The 21,079-nt window shown below is 32.2% G+C and overlaps 1 protein-coding gene across 1 annotated transcript in view; it reads right to left on the bottom strand.

The window, feature by feature from the left end:
- Positions 1–21,079, bottom strand: part of LOC111050445 (EH domain-containing protein 3) — a 50,188-nt gene that overhangs the window by 26,393 nt on the left and 2,716 nt on the right. Inside the window, exons 2-3 of the mRNA XM_039431912.1 lie at positions 6,337–6,555; positions 738–888 (exon numbers count right to left, since the gene is read on the bottom strand). Coding sequence (XP_039287846.1) covers positions 738–888; positions 6,337–6,555 — 370 coding nt within the window. The remainder of the gene's footprint in view (positions 1–737; positions 889–6,336; positions 6,556–21,079) is intronic.

Here is a 21,079-nt window from a genome sequence, read left to right as displayed (position 1 = left end):
GAAACAATTAGGTTCCACATCTTGTTAAAGAGAAGCTACTTCGAAGTATCTTAGTAAATCAGTTTGGCCGTTTGTAAATGATTTAATTTCATTACTGGAAACAAACATGATTATTAGGCTGTTATTATAGGAGGAAAATGAAGAAAATATAAAGAATTTCCAACCGTAAAAGAACAAGAAAATCTAGGTTAAAAACTAAATATTCCTTAAATAGCTCGCAAAATCTCATTCCAGAACTATAGATAAGATTACATTTCAAAGAAGTTTGGTTACAAATGCAGTTCTTCCAGAGAAATTAAAAAAAAAATCAAATCTTTCTTATCACAAGAGAATATCAACTTTCATAGCACAAGAAATGACCTTAGAAGTGTGTTGCAAAAAGAGCGGTCGCTATCAAAGAGGTTTAATTGTGATTAAAGAATATTGTAAAAAATTATAACTTCAAGTGTATATTATCTCACTCGAAATTGTTTCAAATCAACAAAGTGATCCAAGCTGGGTTTAGAATCAACACTGATTCAAGCTGGGTTTAGATTCAACACAATGATCAAAACTGGGTCTAGAATCAACACACTGATCCAAGCTGGGTTTAGAATCGACACACTTTCCAGATACTACTACTTGTTGCACTACGTTATCAACGATAGGTCTACGCCTAGTTGATCTGCTATGGTTAAGACAAAAAATGTATCTGAACAAATATGAAAAGACGCATGCATAAGAGCTCTCCAATCTACCCTGCACTGGCTTGCAGACAGTACTCTCTTCTTCGTGAGGGATCTGGGCCATCAGGTTGGAGATGTCCTCTGACATCATCTTGTCGACCACCTCCAGCAGTCGCGGTCTCAGCAGTTGGAACTTGGTGAAATCGTGGTGCTGCAGTTGTTCCTGCAAAATCAACAATTAATGATGAACAAATTTTTGATAGATGGATCGGATCAAGAAAAAAATACCATTAAAGTTTCTTGTTAAGCCAGTATCGGGTTCAGCCCTTCCAGCCCTAGATACCCTTCCAGACAAATCTGATAAAAGAAAGAAGTAACCAATTTTTGATAGACGGTTTATATCAAGAAAAAATACCATTCATGTTTCTTGTTAAGCCTGTATCGGGTTCAGCCCTTCCAGACAATACTAATGAACAAAAGAATCATCAAATTCAACTCCATATCAGTAACACGTTATAAGAATGAGGATCTGAGCTTCAATATTACGGTACTATATATTGGATGGAAATGATTCGTATTCTTGTGCATAGAATCAATATTTATGTAGAAACGTTTGATGTTATTGAAACAATATTACAATAATGATAAGAAAACTATATTGTAGCTTACAAACTAATATTAAGAACTACTTATTTATTTATCATTGATATTATTAACGTCTAATAATGTCCCCTGTGGGTTGGGGGAGCTTTGAGCCGATCATCGTACTCAAGAATGTGTTGAAAACCAGAATTCATCCACAGCATCCATGCTTGTCGTAGGAGGCGACTAAAATGGACTTCAAAGCAACTCCAGAAGTTGGCTTGCCTTCAAACCCACGGGATCTGCCCCATCAGGGCAGTTTCGGAGGGGCAAAAAGATAAACCCAAGAGACCAGAGATGGGTGAAACTCCAGGCATAAATGTGGGTCAAGAGGCTGAGTCGAGGTTGGCCGGGCGCCGACGCCCTAGAGGCAGTTTGGCGTCCCCTCTCTCAGCGGAAGGACCTACAAAAGAGCCAGGAGTGGAAGAAGTCACGTAGGTTTGTGGGTAGAGAGGCCAAAACTCAGCACTGCTCAAAGAAGGGCGGCCATTTAGGAAAAACTTCTTGGGAGAGGTGAGGCTTTTGACCCTTCAGAGTTTCGGAGGGGCAAAAAGAAAAACCCGAGAGACCAGAGATGGGTGAAACTCAAGCCACAAAAATGTGGGTCAAGAGGCTGAGGCCTAGAAGCAGTTTGGCGTCCCCTCTCTCAGCGGATGACCTACAAAATGGCCAGGAGTGGAACTCTTCTATTTTTTCAAATGTATGAATAACTACTTTTCAATGAATGGGTGTAATCCAAGATTTAATTTGTAATTCAAATTCTTCAATCGATTCCTCATGGAATAGTTCTTTTGTTTGTGTATGTATTATATTTTATTCTTCTTTAAGCTTTCTAAGTTTTGAGTATAAATAATTTATCTCTTCCTTAAGCCAAATACGTTTAGCAAAAAAAAACATTATTTAGGATACAAAACAACAAATAATGCTTTTGATTTAATAAAGAAGATTTCTAATAAAAAATACAACAGGAACAATTTAAAAAATCAGGCGTTTATAAACTGGAATGTAGTAATTGTGAAAAATTTTACATTGGTCAAACACGTAGATGTTTCCAAAAAAGGTTCAATGAATTTCCAGAAAAGGTTCATATTCAGGCTTTAAAATCAAAAAATACTACTCGAAAATCAGCGTTTGCTGAGCATTTAATTGAAAATAATCATTGACCGAGCGAAGTGAGGTCTAAGATTCAAGTCGACGGTTTGGCATTTCTCTTAATGTTGAAATGTTTATATGTTTATATGTTTTTATGTTGCGCATTTACGGCGAAACGCGGTAATAGATTTTCATGAAATTTGACAGGTATGTTCCTTTTTAAATTGCGCGTCGACTTATATACAAGGTTTTTGGAAATTTTGCATTTCAAGGATAATATAAAAGGAAAAGGGAGCCTCCTTCATACGCCAATATTACCGTAAAAATCAGACTATAGAATTATTCATCATAAATCAGCTGTCTAGTGGACTATAATACTACCCGTTCAAAAACATCGAAAATCTTGAAAATATATCTTTCCATTAACGTTAGTAGACAGTTGACTATAATAATACCCGTTCAAAAACATCGAACATCTTGAAAATTGTATCTTTCCATCAACGTTGTAGACAGTTGCAGCCAGACCTGATAACAGCGCTCACACTCACATTCCGGGACGACACATCACGGTACAATATAGGACAGAAAGCACTATGTTTATTTAGGATTTTTTTCCTTACATTTTTAGTTGATAAATTATTTATTCATTTTTGAGAAAACATAACAACAGGTTAATGTAACTCACTGAGCGCGAGGTCTACTTTTCACAGAACTACTAGTAAGTATCTTCTATATGATAAGAGAAAGTGGGGCTGTGTTTATTCGTGTGTTCGTTTGTTCGCATCAAAACATGTCAACTTGTGGATTGCATACCGGAAAAATCTGGTGTGGCGCACTCACACAACTTTCCTTGCCGTTAATTGATAACCTGACGCTACTGTAGGGTTCCCGCGCATCTCAAGTCTACTATTCAAAGATTAGATCCAGCTGGTGACAGGGTAATAACGCTATCTCCTCATAGTGAATCATTTAATAGAATCAACAGTTGCCAATAGTTTGCAATTGGATAATCACATTTTCTCGATTTTCGAGTTTATTTTTAATTTTAGGTGAAAATGTTACTGAACATTAATTGTAGAGATTCTCATGCTCAATCTATTCCACTCGAAATTTTTCGTTTAAATTGTATCTGAAGCTTGATAATTAAGAATCTAAAATCAAAATTTGCATAGATGGGGCGGGACTCCTGACATTTTTACAGATATGGGACTTGTGGCAATTGATAGAGCTTATCTATGACTGACAATTTCAGGTATAACTTTAATCAAAATCGTTGGAGCCGTTTTCGAGAAAATCGCGAAAAACCCTGTTTTTGACAACATTTTCGCCATTTTAGCCGCCATCTTGAATCGCATTTGATCGAAATTGTTCGTGTCGGATCCTTATATTGTAAGGACCTTACGTTCCAAATTTCAAGTCATTCCGTTGATTGGGAGATGAGATATTGTGTACACAGACAAAAAATATCAAGCTAATTTTATTTAAAAATATCAAGCTCGTTTACATGGAAGCCCAAATTTTAATTTGCCTTCTAGATTTCTCAGAATTAATGTTTAAAATTCATTAATGATACATTCGATTTCATTAAAAAATCACCAAATCATATGGTCAAAAGGAAGATCTGTTTCTATATTGCTTTCTACCTGAAAAACATAGTTTTGAAACTTCGTTTTCTTGATGCAATGTTTAAGCCTACACGTTGCATGAATTATTAATTTTTCAGCTAGAACAATTTTTGAGATGCAATATGGAAACGCATGCAGTTAATAATGTCTTTGAATGAAGGTGTTGTTATTTACATAAAGAAATTATATTCTTCCATTTTTCAAGCTCTGATAGAATGACTGACTCACTGTACAGTAGTCGAAAATTTTACTATTGGAATGAGGGGTATTTTGGCAAGCTGAGCAAAAAAATAAGGTCATATGCACCTTTCCGTTATATCTTCAAATGAAAAATGAGTTTTGTGGGTTGTCAAAACTCCCTCTGAAAGGATAACTATTCAACTTATTCTATCTTTTAGTAAAATAACAATGATCATCCATCTATGTATCATCTTCTATACTATAATAAATGAAAGAACTGGATTATAAACGTAGCCTATACAGATGTAAAGTTTAGGGAAATTATGTTTGACGCATTTTCACGTCAGAACTACTGAACTGATTAACTTGAAATTTTGCATATAGATTCTTGCTTAACCGAGGGTGGTGGTTATAGACCAATTTTAAATTCTTCAAGATTTGATTACATCAAGTTTTCAGTTTGTCAAGTTTTCAATTATTTGTCATGCTTCCAGTTTGTATAGAAGCAGCAGAAGATTTCTCTTAAAAGGGAAATTAGAATATATGTATGATTGGGGATCCTTTTCGAATGATAAAAACAGGTTTTCCGTCACACCCAAATTTTTTCCGCCATTTTGAATCCAACTTATTTTTTTAATTGAAAGGTGGTCATACTGATTTACTTGAAATGCAGCATGTAAATTCTTAATCAACCGAGGATTCTTATAGGCCTATTTTGAATTCTTCTAGATTTCATTACGTCAAGTTTTAATAAAGACCCTTGCGAAGCACGGGTTACCTGCTAGTATCAATATCAATTCTAATATGAAAATATTAAGCATTGGTAATGAAAGTAATAAATTGAATGTAAAAGAAGAATTTTATATCTATGAAACTGCAAAATTGAATAGGAATAATTTAATAAATATAATTCAATTTGACTTGAATAATCCTATTTTCGATAAAATTAAAAGTGAATAAATGAAATTAAAAAAAAAATTAAATTTAATAACTTTAACCAGAAATGAATTAATCATATGAAATTGAGCATATGTTCATTTTGTATCAATTAGTAAACATTTATTGAATTTTATTTTATAACCTGCGATTGTGTGATCACCGAAACTAGTTGTTAGACTATTTAAATTTTTTTTTAAATAAAGGGTGCTTTAAGATTTTATATTGTTTTATTAGACGATATTAATATCAATGATAAATAAATAAGTAGTTCTTAATATTAGTTTGTGAGCTACAATATAGTTTTCTTATCATTATTGTAATATTGTTTCAATAACATCAAACGTTTCTACATAAATATTGATTCTATGGTCAAGAATACGAATCATTTCCATCCAACAAAACTGTTTGTTTTTCATGACTCATTTCATGACTAATATAATTATATGACACACATTGCTTACAAAAAAAAAATTGAACTGAAATGCAAGAGATTTGAATGATAAAAGCTTAAATTTTTTCTTATTTTAATCATACTATAATGAATCACAAATTAAATTGAAAAGTCACAATCCACGGCAGAGCTTGGAAGAGAAATAACGAGCTCAATCAAAAACTTTATACATGAAAAAAGCGACGATTTCTCACTACTTTGCAATAAATTATTGATTTCATGCACTAATAAAGACGATAGGTGATTTCATCGATTGTATTCTTTAATTATAAAAAAAAAACACTTACCTATTTATAGCATTGTAGTGGGAAACCTTTTTGAATTTTGTGACTCGTATTAAAACGAGTGTCTGAGAGGGCTTCAGAGTGAATTGTAAGTGACAAAGTACAAGAGTTTGAATTACTTTCTGCCAGGTGTATTGGTAATTCAAAGCAATAATAGTTATTGACAAACAAAATACACTAGTAGACGATAAAACTTTCTCTAATGGAATGTTTTACATTATAACTTGTAAACAGATAGAAGCTGTAAGTCAGCTTATGAAAACAGTCTGCATAATATATTCACTGCCACTTTGAAGAAGAACGATAAGTTACATTAGTCGTCCCATCAGCTCCATTGCTATTATTGACGGTTGAGAAATTAATTGAAAAGCTTATTCACTGTAATTTTTCATTATTCAGTAGTTGATTCTTTTTATGATCCTAGATGAATGAGAAATTAACATTGAAATGACTCTTACCTGCATTTTTTTAATGTCGGGGAAATCACCCGGTGATATTTGGTGTTCTCGTTGGATTTGCTCATAAATTGTACCCAAACTCTTGATCAACTCTTTCTTCTTTCCATCTTTACCAAAGACAGAGGGCATTTGGGCCTTCAGTGCACTGATGATATACGCATGAACCTGTAATAGGATACAACAATCAATATCTATAACCAAAACTAAATGATTCATCAGTCAAACAAAATAATACTACAGTACTGTACTGTATTTTAAAGGTATGAAGCAGTTATATATTCATGAGTTAATAAATTGATGAGCTCAGTCAACGGATCAATATAATAGAAAATTAGTTATTAAGACAACTGACAGATTCAAATAGTGTGATTGATTGCAACAGTGAGCATTGGTTGAATGGAGAACATTGATGTCGTCATTTACAATGAATGTTGTGACATTCTACAGTGAATCTTACTATTGATCAGATGCTTTATCTTGGTAGAGTTTTTTCAAATAAGTTTGTTAGTTGTGCTAGTTCAGTTAAGTAATTATTTGCTTAGTTAGGGTATTTCAGCTGAGGACTGTTAATAGTCTGAGCTTCATAAAAGTGAAGTGAGCCTTATAACTTATACCAATAATACACATCATCATCATCATACATCATGAGCTGTGGGTGAGAAATATAAGTTCTTCCTGTAAATATTATTGAAACTTCTATAAAACCGGATTCTAGACATTGCATTGATGAGAACTTATTTAAATTGCTCAGAATTTAACGCTGAGTTTAACTTCTTTGTGCAAAGTTTCTGATCATTAAAATAAATAGAATCACAAAATATTTTGATTTTTAAAATCTCCATTTCAAAAAGCCCTAACTTATATCTTAAATTGTCAATATTGAAAATTTCAAAATTTACAGTAATCCAGAGTTTTGCAAATAACAGAATTATATAAAAATTGGAAAATATTTTCAACAATAAATTGGTGAGCGTTTTCAAGAACGAAAGGACAGTTGCAAGTTGAAACAGATACGAGAAAGCACTATTTCCACTTGATATCCAATGAAAAAATACAAAATACAAACAGGTCACAATCAAATTGGGGGCGTTCACTAAAATGTAAACACACACATTCAAATGTGGGCGACATCAGTAAATCTGTTTGTCTTTTTGCCGAACTCGTAAGCGTCTACTGTTAGTATTGAAATAGTTGCTTACACAATAAGTTGAGGCACATTTGTGCATTTTAATTATTCTGTTTGGACCAGACCTTGGCGAAGACAGGATATCCTGATTGCTAACGTCCATTAATTCATAAAAAAGCAATATACAACCTCATGTCACTTACAAAATAAGTGGGTCGTGATAGTCTGCTCTTCTATTACAGATTTGCAATCTCACCACACAGAAGAGATTCTGCAAACTTAACAGTAGCCGAATGGGTCAACAAATTAGTATTAAACCAATTCGCATTGCTTTCATTCCAATGTATTTTGTATCTTCAGTTGTTAAGCTTTGCGTTTAATTAATAAAAAGATTTCTAAAAGATATGAAATCTAAATATTTGCAAAAGATATGCGACTACTTTGCATTAAAAATGTTATTTCATTCTAGTTAATTGAACATTAATTTGTTAGTTGCGAAGTTTGTTTCTCGGTGCAAGTATAATTCACAACTCATACTCCTGCTTAGACTCTGTGTCTAGTTGGTACTCTCACCTTTCTTTGTTGAATAATGCTTTTCTGCAGTTTGGGTGTAACATTAATATTATGCTTATTTATACTTAGAATGAGTTATTACGCATGAATAATATTTGACCTAGAAGATATATGAATCAGAGACTTGAACAATAAAGCTATATTTTAAAATTGAATTTAAAGATAAGTTGCTAATAATGAGTAGATCAACATCAGCAATCCATCAAAATAATGTGGAACAATCATTATAAAAAGTTAAAAGGTTGAGGCCAACAATGCGATATAGGAATTGAAATACTTGAGCTGCTTACATGATGAAAACAACTGATGATAGCAACACAACGAAAAATAGAGTGTCCACGTTAACTGATAGTCGTGTTGCTATCACCTGTCTATGAGCATTCATTTTTGTGGTTAGTGGAAGGGGAACTCAAGCTGGCGATGAGTTATCACCAAATGTTTCACTGTATGTACCCAGCCTAAGTACAAGATTTTCAACAGTCATGTCGTTTTTATCGTGATCAGATAATGAGTGAGGGGGAATTATAATGTCGTGGAACTAGAATGGTTTATAAAGATAACTATCAGATCCTATTGTCACTGATTTGAAGCTCAGTGAGATTAGAATTTTCTGAAAGTAAGGTTTGTTTAAACAATAGTTTTAAAACATGTGAACTTCAGAGATTATTCAACGTCTAATTGCAATCGAAGCTATAATGATGAATTATCATTTAAAGCTGATGCTCCAATAGGATTTCAAAAGGAAATAACTATTTCAAACCGATTCTAAAAAGTTCATAGACGTTAAGATATTTGAAATTTACGAGCCAATGGTCTGAATACGAGGTCCTTGAGAAGGTGAAGCTCATTAGAAGCCTGTTAGGCTATAATTAGCAAGACAATAATTCAAATTTCTAATGACAATATTTCAATGTCAACTAGTGAATGTGGGTAGGCCTATCAGCGGTGAAATTAGCAGTGTATCAAGTTACATTGTATACGAGTATATCGTGTATGACATCACAAACTGTACACTCAAATTGGAATACTCTAATGATTACATGTTTGGGATGAAATATTCAAGAATTTAATTTGAATTCTTATTGGGGTCAATGTCTAAGTAAGATATTACCTCACTTATAGTGATGTATTCAAAATATGGAGGCCTATTAAACAATCACTGAATTCATGATGAGAAGATTGTATATCAGGTTATTGAACTCTGAAACATTTACATTATTGGCTAGCTAATCCGTCAATATTTGAATTAACTGAAAAAGTGGAAAATTACAAGGACAATTGACAATTGCCAACAGCGTGAATAAATAATTTTAGAATGAACGACAATAGAGGTTATGTCCAAAGACGGTATCATGGAGTTTCAGCCTGAGAGAGCAATACTTGTTAAATTTCCTAGAAGTGTATTAAAATGAATATCAAAATCGACAGGTCAATATAACAATATTACAATCGGTATATACAAACATACTGAATTCTGATATTTTTACAAAAGCTGAAATGCCAATTAAATAAACGTCTCACATTGAGAAACCCTACTGCATGGTATGTTTAGGAATAATTAATTATTCGTAAATCGATAGTTCTAAAATATTTATATGGGTCCAAGTAAAAAATATGCAAAAAATAGTATTTATAATTAAAACTGATTTAGTGCTGTTTCTTAAATACAACAACTAAGATTGAAAGTAAGCATTGAAAATCAATAAATTATTAGAATATAATTCACTAGTTTTCTTTTTCTATTTTATTGAGCAGGATTATATTGTGGATAATTTTTCAATTAGAACGTGATCAGTATACAAAGTTGATTAACAGATAAATGAATTCATTGGTGCTTATAATAATTTTGATTGAAGTATTGTATTGCATTATGAAAATAAAATTGTTGCTAAATTTTCTATCTATGTGACATCAAAAATCTTAAATACCACTACTATACAAATTTTTAGAATGAAGTAGCCTACCTATTTAAATATTGAAAACAAAAGCATCATTAAAAGAAACAGTATTCATTGATGTCATCATAAGAATATTTTATCAAAACAAGAAAAACAATAGTTTTTTGGTGGAGCTTGGTAACTGTGGAACCAATATGCAATGTTTCGATCAACTTAATCGACTTCGACAACTCGAGTATCCTATATTACTATCAGTTCTTGAAAACAATTCTGAAAGTTAATTGAATCTTTCAACATTATCTCGATTTTTGACACTGTTGTCTTACACAGTAACTGCCAGTTGTTTCAACTTGATAACACTTTGATGTTTAGTAAACATTTCGGTTGAAATTGCAGTCGCTGTAATCTGAAATCTGTATCTGACGAAGGACATGAACCACTCGAATCATCTTGTTCTGTGATCCGTAACTCAACTCCCAATCAACTTTCTCCCATTGGCTACTCTTTTTCTACTCCCATTCAATTTATTATTTTCGACAATTCAGCTCAGAGATAAATGGGTTGGGTGAATGTTTATTCACACGCGTACAGTAGGTCAACTAGACACAATAGTAAATTGCTGCTGGATGCTGGATTTCAATCAATGTTAGCATAATTACATAAATAGCCTACATTAATAATGAAATGTAGTACTGCATTTATTGAGTTACTCCATCAATCAAGTTTAACACTGTTTTAAAATGCATTCTATCACTATATCAATATACATTGAATATAAAATGAAAATAGATTTATCCTATTGGTGCTATTGTTATATCGATCACTTCTCATATATTTGGCATTTGGCTCACTGAGAACATCAACTAGTTTCACAATGTCAATTATTATTAAGATCTTCCACGAATCCACGTTGCGAAAAATTGACTCCAGGAGTCAATAAACAATGCTTATAAATGATAGAATGTAGAAAAATTACATTCATTTTTTTATCGAGGATGACTGTTAAAATAATATTTACTAATAAAGGTACAAAGTCTGCGTTCAAAGTTAGACAATGAACAGTATTCATAAAAATGCAATGGGTTCATGCAGACTAGTAGACATCAACTACTGAGAAAAATATATAATTAGAAACGCATTGAAAATAACTGGATTTTTCAAGAGGAGATGATTAAAACACTGATAATGTGATGATTGGAGAATCTTCGAAAAATCTTGACGTTCTCCTGTGAGTAATACAATTTTCCGAATGTTTTATTCAGAAATTCATTGATAAAATTGGAAAAAAATCTAACACTTTTTTACATGAAAAAACTTTTGAAACTGCAAAGAATTATTTGAAGAGCTTATTTAAAGAATAACATGGTTGAAAATACTGAACTGATTATTACTCTAAATCGAGTGATATAGCTAGCCAAGTCAAGGTTTGGTCACATTCAACCAAAAGGAAAGAGTTGAAAAGACTAAGTTGAAAATACGGAACTGATTACTAAAAATCGAGTGATATAGCTAGCCAAGTCTGGGTTTGGTCTCATTCAACCTGAAGGAAAGAGTTCAAAAGACTAAGTTGAAAATACTGAACTGATTACTCAAAATCGAGTGATATAGCTAGCCAAGTCTAGGTTTGGTCTCATTCAACCTAAAGGAAAGAGTTGAAAAGACTAAGTTGAAAATACTGAACTGATTACTCAAAATCGAGTGATACAGCTAGCCAAGTCTAGGTTTGGTCTCATTCAACCTAAAGGAAAGAGTTGAAAAGACTAAGTTGAAAATACTGAACTGATTACTCAAAATCGAGTGATACAGCTAGCCAAGTCTAGGTTTGGTCTCATTCAACCTAAAGGAAAGAGTTGAAAAGACTAAGTTGAAAATACTGAACTGATTCCTCAAAATCGAGTGATATAGCTAGCCAAGTCTAGATTTGTTCTCATTCAACCTAAAGGAAAGAGTTGAAAAGACTAAGTTGAAAATACTGAACTAATTACTCAAAATCGAGTGATATAGCTGGCCAAGTCTAGGTTTGGTCTCATTCAACCGAAAGGAAAGAGTTGAAAAGACTAAGTTGAAAATACTGAACTAATTACTCAAAATCGAGTCATATAGCTAGCCAAGTCTAGGTTTGGTCTCATTCAACCGAAAGGAAAGAGTTGAAAAGACTAAGTTGAAAATACTGAACTGATTACTCAAAATCGAGTGATATAGCTAGCCAAGTCTAGATTTGGTCTCATTCAACCTAAAGGAAAGAGTTGAAAAGACTAAGTTGGAAATACTGAACTAATTACTCAAAATCGAGTGATATAGCTAGCCAAGTCTAGGTTTGGTCTCATTCAACCTAAAGGAAAGAGTTGAAAATACTGAACTGATTACTCAAAATCGAGTGATATAGCTAGCCAAGTCTAGGTATGGTCTCATTCAACTGAAAGGAAAGAGTTGCTTGCGCTTAAGCAAAGCGTTATCAATTTATTTTACTATACTTATGATCAGTACTTGAATTATAAATGAAGAAATTTGAAGTTTTTTTTATTCGATTTAGCATTATCGAAAATTTTCTGTATCTTTAAAATATTTGTAAAAATAAAAAAGTTATCATAAAAATAAGAATCCAAGTGGGTTTAATCACTACCTCCGAAAACAGAGTTAGTGGTTACGGAGGTAGTGGTTTAATTGGCCAATTCCAACTGGCCTTGGGGTTTGGGGAGGAGGAAGAGATTGTGAATTGTGTTTGGATGAAAGCCTAATAATTGTCTGGATTTATTTCAGTCTATTTGATTACTAAATCTCCAATGTTAAAGATATAAAATAAATTGCACATTTAAGAAGTGAACAACTATCATTGTTGAATAAAACTTTCAAAGGTTTAACGTAATAATTATTATGATGTTTGTCTAAATCTGTTCCACATCCGTGGGAAGTTTCAGGTCAAGGAGATTAATCAAATAAAAAACATAGTTGATAACAGAAAAATGTACTGTAGTGCAACTCACGCCTGAGTAAGCTATAACAAGTATATCTATAAATTATAATGATCACTAATATTATAGTGACATCAGACCGAGTGTCGACACATGGCGCATGCCTGAACACTGATAGAACACAAACAAACCAACAACAAATTGTACAATGATATTTGTAGAGTGCTATTTGCAACCGATTGATTGATGGAAAACATGAGAAAAACGGAAAACAATCAAATCAATCCTATCAAAATATATGCAAAGTAGCTCGTTTGATAAATAAAAATAATTTTCTAATAATAATAATAATTCTTAACTCAGAACCATCAATTGGAAAAAAGAAAAATGATTGTACTTCATTATGCTGTAGCCTTATAAAGAATCTGCTTCCTGTTTTATAGATAGGCTTCATAATTATTTCATTTCTATAAGCTGCTTAAAAACTATAATCATCACTAAAATAAAAACTATGAATAGTTTATTTATAAACAGTCTACAAATATCAGAGGACAATGCACTATAATTAAATTGTAACGTCAAGGCGAATCGCATCAGAAAAACCTGGCACTAAATAACCCGGAAAAGAATTGTCTTAATTTTATTATTGTTCGATCTGGTACCTATTACGATTATTTTCAGAATTAAACTTTAACGAATGAATGAAAGATCATAATTTATTGTTTTTCATTGATCATGCCTAAAAGAAAGAATTTTCCACGTTCATTAGGCAATTAGTACCTAATAGATTGATTTTAAAAGTATAATAATTATTTCTAATCCAGCAGTTGGTTGATTGCAATTTCTTATAAAATCATTCATAAATATATATTTAATTATATTAGAAAAATTACTCTGTTGCTTCAACATATTTGTCCCCCTTATGAATCGAAATTCATTTATTTAAATGAGAAGGTGGTCATGGATGTGATACCGGTATATGATTTCGATATAGAGTTCCAAAAGAAAATGATTGGGGAAAACCGCACATTAATAATAATTTTACTATCTCAAACCGTATTAGTTTGTTGATGCAAAAGTTGTAAATTATGTTGTATACAGTATTAACCAGCTGAAATCATAATTATGTCAGCGCATGAAAGATTGTCTGTGTGATAGCTCCCAAACAGCCTCAGCTGATGTTATGAATGAATGAATGAATATATTACTATTGTAATTGCATGCAATGAATTCTTCAGCTGACTAAATGATAATTCACGAATTATCAAAAATGATGAATCACAATTTTTTTCTTATCCACTTCCAATAAATCCTGAAAAAGGATGAAGGAGTGTCAATTCTGTTGTCTAACAATCTTGACCTGTATAAAGGTTCGAAAAATAGCCTACGTGTTCAAAATTTGAAGCTGATTGATCAATTCCTTCTATAGCTATTGTAGAACATACAAAAATACGGACAACGACTTTGGCCTGGAGTTAAAAGTAAGAACTCGCTAAAGCTCGTTCAATTAAATATGTATAATCTATAATTATTGAGAAACATGGTAGAATGGAGGATTCCATAACAAAATAAAACTAGCATAAAAACTTGCGTGTTATAATTACTATTTACAAACTTCATTCAGTGATATGGGATTAAAGTTTTTTTATATTGAAATTAGTAAAAATTTATAACACAAACAAAATTATGAAATTAGTAGATAAATATTAATGTTATATTAAGGATAATAATTAGAAAGTTACAAAGAAAGAATTACAAATAAAAATAATAGCGAGATTTAGTGCTTATGATAGTTATAGGAGAAATTCTACACGTTGGGACAAATTATTGTAGGCTACTACTTGTTCATTACTATGTGCATTACCATTACTACTTGTACTATAGTGAGGTCCACGTTATAATGGCAGTAGATAAAGATGGAAGAATAGCGATGCTGATTCTCTGTATTAATTAATTATATTTCTACACTGTCAAAAACATAATTGGCATCGTTGTGGACCTAGAAAAGTATAGTACCACCGGCTTTGTCGAATGATAGACAAGGGTAGCAAAACCAAAGTTGATCAAATACTGTCATTATAACGTGGACCTCACTATACCAATTTTCATGCACCCTGATGTTTAGTATAGTTGGGTTTACAATCAAGTGTTCTTTGCTATTTTTCCTAGAAATTATGCGAGTAAAGAAGATCTTTTCTTTTTATTTTATTCAATTTGTTCTCTGGCGACCAAGTATTCACTAATCAAAATGTGAATGAAATTTAATTGACCGAGCGAAGTGAGGTCCAAGATTCAAGTCAACGGTTTGGCATTTCTCTTAATGTTTAAATGTTTATATGTTGCGCATTTACGGCGAAACGCGGTGATGGATTTTCATTAAATTTGACAGGTATGTTCGTTCCTTTTTAAATTGCGCGTCGACGTATATACAAGGATTTTGGAAATTTTGCATTTCAAGGATAATAAATATAAAAGGAAAAAGGAGCCTCCTTCATACGCCAATATTAGAGTAAAAATCATACTATAGAATTATTCATCATAAATCAGCTGACAAGTGATTACACAGATGAGTGGAGAAGCCAGTCTATTGCTGTATTTCCATAAGGTCTATAGTTTCAATCAGGTAATTGTGGATGAAAATACTGCGTGAGGTCTACTGCTCACAGAACTACTAGTTAAACCGAAACAATATTACTTTCACAACTACTCAGAAAGTGATTGAACAGCATTGATTGACAACAAGTTTACAAACAGACTAAGAAATCATTTGGTGATATTTCAACTCTATGGGTGGTTTTTAAGGGTTTAAAGTTCGTCTTTTAGCATGTATATTCTTCTTCTTCCAATCTCTTAATTATAATAGAAATGCCCATATCATAATATGTTACTATAGAACTATAATCTAGATAGAGTTCCTCTAGTTCTATCTAGAGTTCCTCTAGATAGATAACCTCTTCGAAACAGTTGTTAACTGTTTAACAGTAACTGTTGTAACTGTAAATTAATAATTTTGACAGGTTGGCATTAAGTTGAGATGACTTTATTAGGTTGGCACAAAGTTGAAGAACTAATCAAAATGCATTTATCGAGAACAAATTGATTGGGCACTGCTGCTTCAATCAGAGCTATTCCTGGGAGTATAGATAGTTTTTATTTTTCATAAAACAAACTTTTATGACGGGAGTTTCTATCAATTGATCCTATTCTATCAAGACAAATTAGGTTTGTATATCCGACAGATCGCGAAAACTGCTTAAACAATTTCGATGAAATTTTAATAATTCATTATGATATATAGAGGGTATTTTTAAAACTTCATAAGTGTCCGTTGTGGAATCCGTTTGCGAAGAATAAGGAAATTCGGCCAAAATTTAACTTGGGCGAAAGAAAGGGGTTATTTATTAAAACGGCCAAATAGCTGTTGTTCCTTCTCCTTATGTAAAAATATCTTCCATAGAAGTACAGTAAGGCGCTTTTCCCATGCATAATTTTCTCAAACATTGATTGTTTTACCAAAGAAAATAGAAGGTGGCTTTCGATAAAAATATTAGAGAATATGCATAACAGTTCGTTGAATGTCAGTATTTCTTATTAATAGCATCAATGATCCCCATTCAAACAATGCTGACACATTGATGTAAATCTTACTATGATTTGGTTACTTTAGATCAGATGAAGATAATAATGTTGATGATCGCTACTGTTTCAATTTCAATCATGTTTGACATTTTTGCTTTTGATAGCAGCTGTTATTATTATGTGAAATAAACTCTCATTGAATGAGATCATAATCATTGAAGTCAATATTATACTTGAAGCAATTTCTGTTTGAATATGTGTGTTTGTGGATATGTATGTAAGTCGGACGGATCTCGAAAACTGCTCTCACGATTTTGATTAAATCAGGAGTTATATATATAGTGGGTTTGGAACAGGTCTCAACTCTAGGAAAGTTCGCTGAAATTCCTTGAGAAAGGATTATTGGTCCCTCAAGTAGCAGCTGATCAGAAAAAAGTTTTTCATAGTCTGTTGAAAACGTAAGAGAGTGTGAGCAAATGAAAAATATTATAATATAGTTCAGTCAAGGAAAAATTATAGAGGGAAAAGTTGGGAAGACAATTTTTGACCCCGCAGTTCTGTTTAGGGTAGTTAGGAGGTAAACATATCAAAAGTCCCCACCCCTACCCCCTGTGCTAATGGGGTGGGGGTGCTTTCAAGGTACCATTTTTTGGTTTCTCGCATAAAACTCAAAAACTATGTATCCTAAGGACTTGACTGTCATATAACAGAAGCTTACATAATTTCCCACAATATTCATTCTACAACTTTTTTTCATATCTCTACTAGTTTTCGGGATATCCGCTCTTGATGGTGTGACATTTTGGAAAAAACACGTTTGCCACCGATTTTTTTATATTTTTGTTCTTTTAACTTATTAAAAATCGACGGAAAAAATCCATGCTGATTATGAGCTTATAAGGCATTAAATTCTCTTCAATTTGATGTATAATTTCACGCTTTTACGAATTTCCCTTTCTTTTGTAGCATCTTTAGTGTTGAGTGTGGAATCTCAATTTTTGCAACAATAGACCAATTGACAAAGGAATTTGGAGGGAATCTTTTAAACAAAATTTTTAACTTTGCAGCTTTGTTGAGACAAGTTAGGAGGAGAACATATCAAAAGTCCCCATTCCTAACTCATGTGCTAAGGGGATGAGGGTGATTTAAAAGTTGCATTTTGCAGCGTTTTGCTTCCACGCTCATATCTAGAGAACAATGCGTTCAACCGACTGAAATAACTATTCAAAAATGAAGCACCATAAATTCTCTACACTTTTTGCTCAGTGGAATTTTGTGATATTCCCAACAGTTCCCGAGATATTCGCTCTTGAAGGTGTGTAATTGTTGAAATTACAGGTTTTTATTCAATGTTTGGCTCTTTCAGGGCTTATACCTCTCCAACAATGCATCATAAAAACTGATGCTTACCGTAGGTTTGTCGAGCATTGAATTCTCTTTGAATTAATGTATTATTTAACTATTCCAAGTTTTCCTCTCATAGCAGCTTCAATGTAGGGGGTGAAATTTTCATTGCTGCAGCAAGTGTTAACTCAGCGGTTCCACACCTTCAACAGAGGGGATAAAGATGCGCACATTTGCTATGTTCACCTACCAACTAGTCCAAATTAAGCTGCAAAGTCAAAAATTGTATCACTGACACCCCCTTCAAATGTCATGGTCAAACGATCAATGCAATTTTGCAATTTCATTGCAATCAAAAAGTTGCAAAAATAGAAAAAAATTGGTGGCAAACGTGTTTTTCCCAAAAATGTCACACCTTCAAGAGCGGATATTTCCTTAAAACTAGTGGAGATATGAAAAAAAGTTGTAGAATGAATATTGTGGGAAATTATGTAAGCTTTAATTTGTTATATGACAGTCAAGTCCTTAGGATACATAGTTTTTGAGTTTTATGCGAGAAACCAAAAAATGGTACCTTCAAACCACCCCCACCCCCTTAGCACAGGGGGTAGGAGTGGGGACTTTTGATATGTTTACCTCCTAACTACCCTAAACTGCGGGGTCAAAAATTGTCTTCCCAACTTTTCCCCCTATACCCTTTTTTGAGCATTCATTGCCTGGACTAATAGCTGTAATACCAAAATAAATTATTACCAAATTTGGCGACCTTATTTAAAAACATTCATGGAACATCTGGTAGAATAGGTTCAGAAAGTGACCGGATGATAGGAAAGAAATTTATAATCGATCTCTCCAAACATATGTTAGTTGAATGTAATGTTCATTGTGAGGTGATAGAAATGCAACTAATTTCTTTAATTTCTTCAGATTCGGTTGTATTGGTTCCTCTGTTGCTCTAAATGTTTGCTCTATGTTTTTACACATGCATGGCCTTAAGAGAGCCAGTTGCACTGTCTGTTAATTCATAATCCGGACTAAATATCATGTGAACCAATCAGAGAAGCCGTCTATTAAAAAAAAAACCCGGCTCTGATTAATTCTCATGAAATTTAATCCTGATTCAAATTGAACAAGCATTTTGCTACTGGGCCTGATATTTTCATGTTTCAAAATCAGCTAAAAACTAAATCGAAAAAAGCATAATATTCCATCAGCATGGGGCGTGTCTATTCTATAACTGGTCTAAGAATGAAACCATAATTATGTTTTCTCTACAATCCAGTATGTTTCCTAGTTCCGAAATAGGAACAGCAAATCTGCTACAAAAAAGCCGCCTTCAGCACTCCAGGTGGAAGTTTTGTCAACTTCCACAACATTCCTGATTCGGAATTTGTAAACTAGGTTATGTTTATAGAATGCATTTAGTAACATCAGCACAAGCAGGTAATGTTTTATATTTTTAAATTTTCTTCTTTAGATTATCATGAAAAAAATAGTGTATGTTACTTGGACGTGAATGTCTTTGCAGTGCTCGAATGAAATTCTAGTCTCAACTAACGCCTCGACTAGAAACATCATTCTCGCCTGCAAAAGGCTCCTTCCCGTCCTTGCTACGTAAGATACTATTTCAAAATTGCAAATTATGGTATAATATGTGTGATGTAATATTACAATTTAACAAATGGAAACTAATAATATTTATTTAATTCCTTGAAATACGTAAAAAATAAGAGGATAAAGAAATTTGTTCAGTAAATTAAACATTTAAAAAAAATACAATCTGCAATACTTTAACATAAATCCTCACAGAAAAATTAAAATTATTCAACAAAATCAAAGGAGATTTTAGAAATTTTCAAATAAACCTTTCTGTTAGTGCTCAATTTAGGCTATATTGATTCACTTTGGATATAAATGATTATAGTATCCATGATAATACACTCTAACTGAAACTATTTAAATAGCTGCAAGCTTGTTGACAGTTTTAATATTTGTTTCATATCTTGATATAACAAATTTTGATAGCTTCGAATATTTAAAAAAATAAGAGATGAATTAAATTCAATAATAAAAGTGATGAGTAATGATCAATTAATGAAAAGATCTTCAGCTCAATTAGATAAAAGGACAATTTTTTAAATCAATTATTATTGATTCAAGGCATAATGCCTTGAATTATGACTTGATTGATTGGATACATAAATATTGGATTGGATCAATGAACTGATGTTTTATTAATCTATGGGAACGAATTAGCTAATAAATTGCACAGTTGATTGTCAAACGTCTTCAATTATTAAGATACTCAATATTAAAGCACGATATTAGAGCATTGAGTTTCATTAGACAATTATTGGTAATTAATAAGAAGTATGGATCATTTAGGCCTACTGCAATTATTCAAATTTGTGATTTGCTCCAATTCACTTTGCTAATAACATGCAAGTTTCTAAATGAGGCCTTTGAAGCTAATATTCAGGCTTTCAAGCCCTTCAAGGTTCAAGTTCATGCTTGAAGATACAATGTGATAAGTTTTGCATCCACTTTAGTTGGAGCATATATCTAAATTTCTAAAATTATTGATTATTGAGTGAGCTGTAGGCTATTAATTCAATTTATTTTGGGAGATAGGTGCATCACATGATTACCAGGAATGAGCAATCGAGAACAACAGAACGGGAATATAAAATTGTTACAAACACTAGATTTATTATTCCCCAGCTAAATACATATTTTTACAAGGCATCTTAGTTATTAATGAGATAAGAAATAAAATCTTTTGTATTTTAAACGGGAGAAATTTATTCATAAAGGATTTCTGATTTAAAGAGTAGCCTATGTATAAAACGTAATGAAAAATAAATATAATAGTGATTTCTTTTATCGCAAAAATAAATAATTCTCGTATAGTGCTGATTGTTAACTCTTCATTGAAAAGAGTTGAAGTTGTACTATCTTAATATCTTTGCGACAAAACTCTTATCTTCAACAAAATGTGCAAATCTTATTTTTAGATAAACAGTGGACATTATAAACAGTATATTTTTATGTATTTATTTATCTTTCCATTGGATGAACAATTACAAAATCGGAATGAAAAAACAATGTTATTTTATGCATGCAATTACACAGAAAATAGTTTCAAAGCCAACATAAATCAATCTATAAATGCCAGAGTTCAATGCAATCATTGATAAAAATTTTATCACTGCAAAAATTGGTAAAAAATTAAACAATTATTTATTGAAAAATCTCATCGTACACTGAAACTTGAATGAATGAAGGATTTTTTTGCGGATGATGCCCACGAG

Source organism: Nilaparvata lugens, chromosome 7 (genome assembly GCF_014356525.2).
Source record: "Nilaparvata lugens isolate BPH chromosome 7, ASM1435652v1, whole genome shotgun sequence".
NCBI lineage: Eukaryota > Metazoa > Arthropoda > Insecta > Hemiptera > Delphacidae > Nilaparvata > Nilaparvata lugens.
This window is presented reverse-complemented; position numbering and strand designations above follow the sequence as displayed.